The sequence below is a fragment of the Copadichromis virginalis genome, linkage group LG18 (genome assembly GCF_057382275.1).
Source record: "Copadichromis virginalis isolate Kocher_CV1m ecotype Utaka linkage group LG18, C_Virginalis_male_GT1.1, whole genome shotgun sequence".
In the NCBI taxonomy this organism is placed as follows: domain Eukaryota; kingdom Metazoa; phylum Chordata; class Actinopteri; order Cichliformes; family Cichlidae; genus Copadichromis; species Copadichromis virginalis.
In genome coordinates this window covers 6,216,285-6,226,055 of record NC_140635.1, presented here as the reverse complement: position 1 = coordinate 6,226,055, position 9,771 = coordinate 6,216,285, and the positions used below count along the sequence as shown (strand labels likewise).

Genomic DNA, 9,771 nt, shown 5'->3' with positions numbered 1-9,771 from the left:
CACAAATGCACAGACGCAGTCGAGCTGTTTACTGCTGATGAGGAAGGAAAATAGTCTGTTGGATATTAAAGCAGCATTTATTAGAGTAAGAACAGATACTTGTGTCCTTCATTTGATCCCCGTCAATTTACAGAAGACTTAAGGACCCTTTGACTTCTAACATACAGCTGCATGTTTACAATTATTTATTTATTTATTTCTAGCAAAGCGAGACTTTACTGATTAAAGACATATAATCAGACATATTACTGTTACTCTCTGAAAAAGACTCACATAAAGCAGATTTATCACAAGCAAACATCAAGACACATCCTTCATGGCTTAAAGTTGCAGTGGGACTCTTTCGCCATCTGGTGGTTGTAACAGTTATGACAACTGTTCCTGCATATATGTCCCTCCTCAGTGTGAAGAAGACTGGACTCCAAGCTGCTCCTGCTGATCACTGCGTGTTCCTCCTGTGTCTAAAATCTATTTCCATTATGAATCAGGAAACTGTTTGCACCAATCATAAAGCCAATAAAATACGTCACACACTAAGAAATAACAAAAAGGAATTGTGCATTTCAAGGAGATTTTTCCCTCGTTTTTTGAAATCATAAGAATACAAACTAATGCAAGACTGTCATGTTTTCATAAGTTTGTAGAGACACTGTTCTGTTGTATTCTAGGACATCAGTCACTTTTTAAATGCATGCTACTCCTCATCATCATCAGCATCATCATCAGCACCCATGACCTCCTTTTAGTCTTTGTTTTGTTATTTTTCAGAGTTCAGGAGACGTTCTTATGGGATTTCCACAGTGTACAAGTACTGTTTAGAGCCTTTACCTAAAAGAAAAGAGTAAAGTACAAAGTAGATTTACTCACTGCAGGAAAATAATGCCTGAATCTGATATATTGTCTTATATGACAAACTGAAAGTGATGCATCAAAGTGTAAGCAGCATTTTCCTGTTACAGCTGGTCTAGATGGAACTGATCTGATCTCCTTTATGTGCAGGTAGATATTCAGTGGGTTTGCTAAGGGTCACAGATGAGGGGCTGTGTGAGATGTTTAATGGGAAAGGAAATAAAACCATTGTTCCAGACCTGCAGCTAAGATACTCGAGTATCTTCAAATATGAAGCTGAGTATTACTTCCATACTTTCCTCCACTGCTGATGACCTTGTTACCTGCTGCTCCCTGTTAATGATCAGCCTCAGTTCTGATAGTAAACTGTTGGCTCTCTGGGGGGAAGAAAGAAGTTTGTATTTGTTTAAGATACAATGAAATCATATTTTGACATATTGGAAGATGACATGGAGCTGAAAAAATACTACAGGTATAAATGAAACTACAGTTTATTTCTGTTATTTCCTGTGATAGTGTTTGTACACTCGCTCATGATAACTGTTCATTCAGCTGCTGTTTCTGTCTGCTGGACATCTTTAGCTTTCAGTAAGGATGCATTCATAGATCAGCACATCTTTTTGAACCACATTTCTTATGAGACTCAGAGTTTACATTTTGGAAATGTGGTGAGACCTGGGGTAGAAAGAGACTGAAGCCAGCTTCAACCTCGGCAGTTTTGTGTGTGTCTGAAGCAGAAAGATAAGAACTGTGTGGCCAACTCATCACACACATAATCCTGAATCAGAAAAACAGCATCAAGTGTTGTAATTGTTAAACACAGAAGTGTGATTTATATGTGGTTTTACTGATGGTTAACACAGTCGCACAAACACCTGAAACTGATCAAAATATAAAACAACATATAAACATAAATATGTGCCAGTTACCAGAACTTATATGTGGTTTCACTGAGGTTTAATTCTGCTCAGTTTATCAATACTCACTCATACAAAAGTTTGTTATGTCTTATTGATTATTTGGCTTTAGGTTTTCCAGTTTTCCAGCTGCTGCTGTTTAATGTTTGCCTGGGAAAAGAAATTTCAGTTAGTGTGGGAAGTTTGGTTAAGCTGGTGGAAAACAATACTGTTACACTGACCTTTTGGATAAGATTGTCTTACCTGTGGTTTCTCTGATGTGCACGACAAAACAGTCTCCAGGCAGCTTGAGTGCCCATTTAAAGGTTCCTGGTGGTACCAAGTGATTGAAGAGAGGATTGAAAAGCCATATTAGTTTATTGTAGATTGTAGTCAGTTGGCCAAGCTTGTAATGAAAAACGGTTCATTACTCGAAGCTTTCATCACAGTCCTCTTTGGTGACATCTGGTGGACAAATATATGAAGAGCAGCTTGAGTCTGCAGCTTATAATGAACTGCTTCATTATGATTGCCCACTCTGCAGAGCTGACAGCTTGTGTTTGATGTCATGTGACAGTTCTGTGTGATATCGGGCTGATATGTTGCTTTGAACATGAATTTTTGGGAGGTGAAAAAATTATGTTATCATCAATCAATCATGTGGTCAGAAGAATCTGTGCTTACCTTGCAGGAATGTTTTCAATTGACAGATTGGGAAGTTTTTATTCAGTCTTGATGCTTTGGTGGATGTTAGCTCATATGCAGTTTTTGTAAAGACATGATTATACCCCTTAAGCGTGCTAAAGTGTACCCTAACAATAAGCCATGGGTCACCAAATGCATCAAATCCTGTTCAAGGAAAAAGAGACAGGCTTTTAAAGAGGGGGCTGTTACTGACTTTCAGGCAGTCACCAAAGACTTGAAAATCGAGCTCTTGAAAGCAAAACAGATCTACAAAAACCTTCTTGAAAGAAAATTTGCTGCAAAACGTTTTGGGTCTGCCTGGACTTGTATGAAAACCATATCAGGGTTTCAAAAATCCCCAGAGCAGCAGTCAGATCATTGTAGACGGTTTTAAGCCAGACAGAGATTTGAATATGCTTGATGCTCGTTTTAGTTCTTCTGAACTGAAACAGAAACTGAAAGATACTCAACACTTCATCACTGAACTCAGCGATGTCCAAAAGGCCTTTCATACAGTTAATGTGAACAAGAGCCAGGGCCCTGATAACATTAGTGCCGCCTAATTAAATCTTGTGCTAAAGAGCTCAGTCCTAAATTTCAGGTTATTTTCAATAAATCCTTTCAAATACAAAATGTGCCCTCGCTTTGGAAGGAAGCTGTCGTCGTTCATGTCCCTAAATCTAGTCGTCCAAACGTCCTGAATGACTTCAGGCCTGTTGCCTCACCTGAGTTGTCATGAAAGTCTTTGAAAACATCATCAGAAATGTGATTATGGAAGAGATTGAATATCAGCTGGATCCAATGCAGTTTGCGTACAGGCCCAACAGAGGAGTGCAGGACGCGCTTTGGACTAAATCTGATTCTTAAACATGTAGAGAGTAAAGGGACTTTTGCAAGACTTCTTTTCATTGATTTTTCTTCAGCTTTTAATACAATACAGCCCCATATTTTAATGAAAAGACTTTTAGAAGAGTTTGAAATCAGGAAAAACCTGGTTTGCTGGATTTTAGATCTTTTAACTGACAGGTCACAAAGAGTGAGAATAAATGGGGTTCTGTCTGACCCAGTGTTCTCCTCCACAGCTTCTCCTCCAGGGTCTCTTATCACCCTTATTATTCATTCTCTTTACAAACACGTGTCAGAGCAGATATGAAAACAGGGCCATCATTAAATTTACAGATGACTTTGTTATTGTCAGCTTACTGAAAGAGGGTGAAACTCACCACGGTCCAATCATTGATGACTTTGTTCAGTGGTGGGAGGAGTCTTATCTCCAATTGAACATATCTAAAACAAAAGATATGGTTATTGATTTTAGGAAACAACTAAATGGGCACAGAGTCACTTTAATTAAAGGTCAGAAAATAGAGCAAGTGCAATCATATAAATATCTTGGGACCATAATCAATGAAAAACTGAACTTTTATTGCAAATCGGTCTGTAAAAAGGGTCACCAGTGCCTTTACTGCCTCAGGAAACTTGCTCATTTCCACATTGAGCGAAAGATTTTAACTTTGTTTTCTTGTTCTTTTATTGAGTCTGTTTTATCTTTTTGTTTGGTGCCATGGTTCAGTCAGACCTCTGTCACAGAGAAAAATTGACTGAATTAGTGAGTGAGATGGTCCAGTCGTCTGATAGATGAGTCACAGGCCTGTTTAGACTCCCTGTACTCTAAACAGGTACCACAGATGCTTAATCAATCCTTAAAAATGGTTCCCATCCTCTACGGGGTGGATTTAGCTTCTTTCTTCAGGACGGAGGTTTCTAGTTCCAAGATGCAGGACAAAGCATTATAAAAACAGCTTTGTCCCTGCTGCTGTCACTGAACTCAATAAGAATTGTTTTTGATTTGATTCACTTTGTTTAATTAAAATATGTGTTTTGTCAGGTTTCATTAGGTGTGTGTGTTTGTGAAGGGAGGCCAAATGCTATCATTGTTCTGTAAAGCAAATTTACCTGTGGGTATAAATAAAGTAACCTTAACTTAAAGCTTATAGGAGGTTGTGAGGTCACTGCCTCCACCTGATTATGTAATTAACCAGCAGACTGGTACGTTTATATATAATATACTATAAGTTATATCATTATAATTATGTGTACATCATATTTCTTATGTACATTTTAGACCTGGGAGCAGAAATGCTGATGAACTGGTTTTTATTCAGGAACAGGCAGAGCGTCCTCTCTTCCTGGCTCCATGTCTATAATTATGTCACACACTGATTCGCTCTCACAAAATCACCAAAACACAGCACAAATCCCACCAATGGTTCAATTCCTTATAAATCTTTGAATCAGGTACTGAAGCAGTGACGTGCTGAATGAAGCTTCAGACGTCATTGATCACGTGACTCTGTTCAGTCAAACCAAGCCTCAGCACAGCGTTTCTGAAGCAGTGTGTTGATTTTTTGACACACGTGCCGGAGCTTCAGCTTCAAACGGGCCGTCACCATCAGAGTTGCTGGAACCATGTCCCACTACTGGCTACTCTGTTTTATTCTGTGTTAAGTTTTTGAATGTGAATTTTCTGTGTTAAGAATAACAAAGAAAATGTAATGAAGTGATTTTAAAGTTTAAACTTTGTGTTAAATCTTGTGAGTCAGAGAGAGAGAGAGAGATGAGGTGTGGGTGGACATCAGATGATCAAATGTCAACAACCTGATTGGCCCAAGTGTGAAGATGTGACGTCCAGTGAGGGAAGGGGGGAGAAAGGGTGAGCAGGTATAAAAGTGAGGTGAAGAAGAGATTTGGGGTTCTTCCCTTTTGTCCTCTGTGAGATGAGCAGTTCAGAAGTTTGGATCTAAGAGGTTCACAGTTAAAATTCCAGCAGAGACGCTAAAAGGAGAACCACAGTCCAACCTGTGAATGTTTTTAACCCTTTGTGAAACAACAAAGGCATAAATATGATCATATAAATATCATCTACTGGGTCAGACTCATAGGATCAGGGATTAGAACTCCTTTTATCAGAGAGATGAAATCTACTTCCTGTACAGGGTTTTTTTGTGGGCCTACCGATCGACAGAAACTAGAGTCAATAAAAAAACTGGACATTGGCTCAATGTGTGTGTGGCACAGGCAAACAAGGACTGAGCGCTGTGTAGTCCCACATAAAGTCAGACACCTGGTCACCCTAGGTGGACCATGGCATGGTCTATATGGAGGATACAGACACTGCTGAAAACATGACTCTGTCTGGTTTAGATGATCAAATGTCTTTACTTTAGGAGGCTGTGGCTCAGAGTACATTCACATAATGCCTTTGAATAAATGTAAAAAGCTTGTTTTTCTCCTGCTTTGATTTCTTTGTCCAGGTAGAAATTCTGCTTTTTTGCCTCTAAAATCGGAAACAGTTTGAAACAAAGTTTGGCGCTCTAATCCTCTCTGTGTTTGTCCTTTGGTCAGATGGTGATATTGAATGAAATATTCCAGTATTCAGTAGCTCAGCAGCTTTGTAACATGTGGTTTTGCACACTGTTCAAACCTCAGATGTTTGTGTAAACAAGTGTGGAGGACACAAACTGACGGGGGGAGGAACGACATTTACTGTTGATGTGTCTGACATTTAGTCTCCATGAGTTCTCATAAGACTGAAGAACTCTGTGATCTCTAACATGCAGCTGTATGTTTTGAAATCATGTGTCTCATTCTCTGGACTTTACTAGACAACGAGTGAAGAACAGATAACGAATATCATCTTTAAAGTGATGAATAATAACTCTGCCTCTGTGTCTTCATAAAAAGATCGTACTTCTGAAAGGTCAGAGGGCAGCATCCACTCTGGGTTTACACAGTTTTGCAGCTTTAGCTCTTCTGAAGTTCAGCACCTGCTTTTTCAACCAATCAGAAGCCAGTATTGTAGAGAGTTCATATTTCTTTTCATGCAATTGAATAATTTTGAATGTTTAGGTGAATATTTATATTTAGAGTATTTCCTCGATCAGTGTCTTCAGTCCTGACCCTGAGTGCGTACATTTAAAAATAAAGTGATATAACTTCTTTTACATTACTGTGAACTTCTTGTACAGTTTGACAGCTGATTGTTGTCGTGTTTGTCGTCATATGAAGATCGTTTCCTAAAGAGGACTGAACAGTCATTTAGCCTCTGGCTCCATCCATGAATCTGATGTTTGCTGTATAATCTGTGCTGTTAAAAGTGTAATGGAACATATAATTTGCACATATAATTTCATATGTAATTATGATGATCTTTACCCATTAAGATTTTAAATGAAACGATAAACAAAGGCCAAGAAAACTGAGTTAAACTCCTGAGTCTACTACATATTTGCACCATGAAGAAATGAATTGTTTGCACCAGTAATAAATAATCAAATATATCAAATTATCATCAATTATTTAAATAAAAAGAACCATCGCTCCAAACAAAACAACAATTAAACAGAGAGTCCTATAAAACTTCAATTTCAAACATCCACGTAAAGTTAAACTATTAAACTTTAACTGGGTCAGACTTGTTACTGCATGTTGTAACCAAACATACCACACCCTGCATCATGTGATTGGCTCTTGGTCGCTCTGTAAGAATATTTCTTTAGTGCCTCCCTTCACAGATGTGTCTGTATCAGGATGGGTCTAAACAACATGGTGTAAATGCAGTTGCTGGTGAGCCTCATTTCCTGTAGGAGGTGAACAAGAGCAGAGATCTGTTTCCCTTCAGAGCACAGAGGTTGTTTCTGTTCAGAGGAAGTGAAACTGTCTGACAGTCACTGAGAGACGGTGAAACGGCACAGCACATGAATCAAATGGACCAAACAAAATTCTGCTGTTCAGTCTGTTTGGATCTACTGAAGGATCCGGTGGCTATTCCCTGTGGACACAGCTACTGCATGAACTGTATTAAAAGCTTCTGGGATGAAGAGGAAAAGAAGAAAATCTACAGCTGCCCTCAGTGCCGGAGGACTTTCACAGCGAGGCCTGTCCTGGAGAAAAACACCATGTTAGCAGATTTAGTGGAGGAGCTGAAGAAGACTGGACTCCAAGCTGCTCCTGCTGATCACTGCTATGCTGGACCTGAAGATGTGGCCTGTGATGTCTGCACTGGAAGAAAAATGAAAGCCTTCAAGTCCTGTTTATTCTGTCTGGCATCTTATTGTGAGAAACACCTTCAGACTCATAATATTGTTGCAGCTTCATTAAAGAAACACAAGCTGGTGGAGCCCTCCAAGAAGCTCCAGGAGAACATCTGCTCTCGTCATGATGAGGTGATGAAGATGTTCTGCCGTACTGATCAGCAGAGTATCTGTTATCTCTGCTCTGTGGATGAACATAAAGGCCACGACACAGTCTCAGCTGCAGCAGAAAGGACTGAGAGGCAGAGAGAGCTGGAGGTGAGTCGACAAAACATCCAGCAGAGAATCCAGGACAGAGAGAAAGATGTGAAGCTGCTTCAACAGGAGGTGGAGGCCATCAATCAGTCTGCTGATCAAACAGTGGAGCACAGTGAGAAGATCTTCACTGAGCTGATCCATCTCATCCAGAAAAGAAGCTCTGATGTGAAGCAGCAGATCAGATCCCAGCAGGAAACTGAAGTGAGTCGAGTCAAAGAGCTTCAGGAGAAGCTGGAGCAGGAGATCACTGAGCTGAAGAGGAAAGATGCTGAGCTGAAGCAGCTCTCACACACAGAGGATCACATCCAGTTTCTACACAACTACCCCTCACTGTCAGCACTCAGTGAGTCTACAGACTCATCCAGCATCAATATCCGTCCTCTCAGCTACTTTGAGGATGTGACAGCAGCTGTGTCAGAGGTCAGAGATAAACTACAGGACATTCTGAGAGAGGAATGGACAAACATCTCACTGACAGTCACTGAAGTGGAGCCAGAACCAAAGACCAGAGCTGAGTTCTTAAAATATTCATGTGAAATCACACTGGATCCAAACACAGCATACAAACAGCTGTTATTATCAGAGGGGAACAGAAAAGCAACATTAATGAAACAAAAACATTATTCTGATCATCCAGACAGATTTACTTCGTATAAACAGGTCCTGAGCAGAGAGAGTCTGACTGGACGTTGTTACTGGGAGGTGGAGTGGAGAGGGGGAGGAGTTCGAGTAGCAGTCGCATACAAGAATATCAGCAGAAAAGGATGGGGTAATGAATGTGTACTTGGACGTAATGACAAATCTTGGTCATTAGATTGTAACAACAACAGTTTTACATTTTTGTACAACAACATCCAAACTCCTGTCTCAGGTCCTCGTTCCTCCAGAGTAGGAGTGTACCTGGATCACAGAGCAGGTATTTTGTCCTTCTACAGCGTCTCTGAAACCATGACTCTCCTCCACAGAGTCCAGACCACATTCACTCAGCCGCTCTATGCTGGACTGTTGTTTTACTATGAATATGGAGCCACAGCTGAGTTGATTAAAGTGAAATAGACTGAAGTCTTTCATATTGTGGGTTTAAATCTGTGTTTTAGTTTCATTTTATTTTCTCTCCATCATTTCTGCACAGAGATCAGCTGTCAGTCAAACATTATGGGTGGTACCTCCACATCTTCTAGTTGTTCTCTTGATGTTTCTGAGTTTTTAAAGGAGATCTTTCCTGTGACTGTTTATGGAGGCTATCACTGCTCATCATCATTTTGATTTACTAAAATATTTCTCCACATGAAAATGTAAACTTCTCTATCCTCTAAATGTTTCTGGAATATTTGTATTGAAAAATGTCGACATTTCTCTTTATGAGTATGGCAGACCATGTGTGTGTGTTTGTGTTCAAACAAATGAGGAAAAACTGTGATTTTAATGAATGAATTCATATATTGTGTTGATGTTTTATTGTGTGAATAAACTGGAAGGTTTGACTATAAATCAAACTTTGAACAAAGTCTTTTCTTCTGTCTTCATTCCAGGATCTCACTCAAATCTGATGCAGAAAATATGAAACTAATCTGAGAGAATAACTGAAGCAGTTTTCCTCCTGAAGCATCACAAAGTTCAGAGTTCATGTTTAGAGCAGAAGATTCAGCAGTCGCTCTGTGACCTTTCAACTTTCTTCACTAAAACAGCTTCATTACAGAGAAACAAGTCACATTTTCTTGATGTTCTTAAGTCCTTTCAGATGTTTTTAATGGTCCTTGAATGCAGCATCAGTGTCGCAGGTTTAAAAGGTCACTTTCTGTTGTGTTCAAAGATTTCCTTCAGATATGGTCTTTAATCAGTAAAGCCAGTGATACAGCAGTGTCATTAGCTGTGTTATTGGCACCAGGCTGTGTTTATGTATGTATTTAATTCTGTCTGAGGATGTCTTCAGCATGAAATGATCATTTGCTCAGCTGCTGTGTCTCATCTCTTATCAGACATTGGATGGA

At 39.6% G+C, this 9,771-nt stretch overlaps 1 protein-coding gene across 1 annotated transcript; it reads left to right on the top strand.

The window, feature by feature from the left end:
* The first annotated feature begins 7,186 nt into the window (after positions 1–7,186).
* Positions 7,187–9,123, top strand: LOC146687128 (tripartite motif-containing protein 16-like). Its single transcript, XM_085439242.1, has one exon. It carries the CDS (start codon positions 7,187–7,189, stop codon positions 8,834–8,836), a length of 1,650 nt encoding a protein of 549 aa, XP_085295368.1. The 3' UTR covers positions 8,837–9,123.
* Positions 9,124–9,771: the final 648 nt, after the last annotated feature.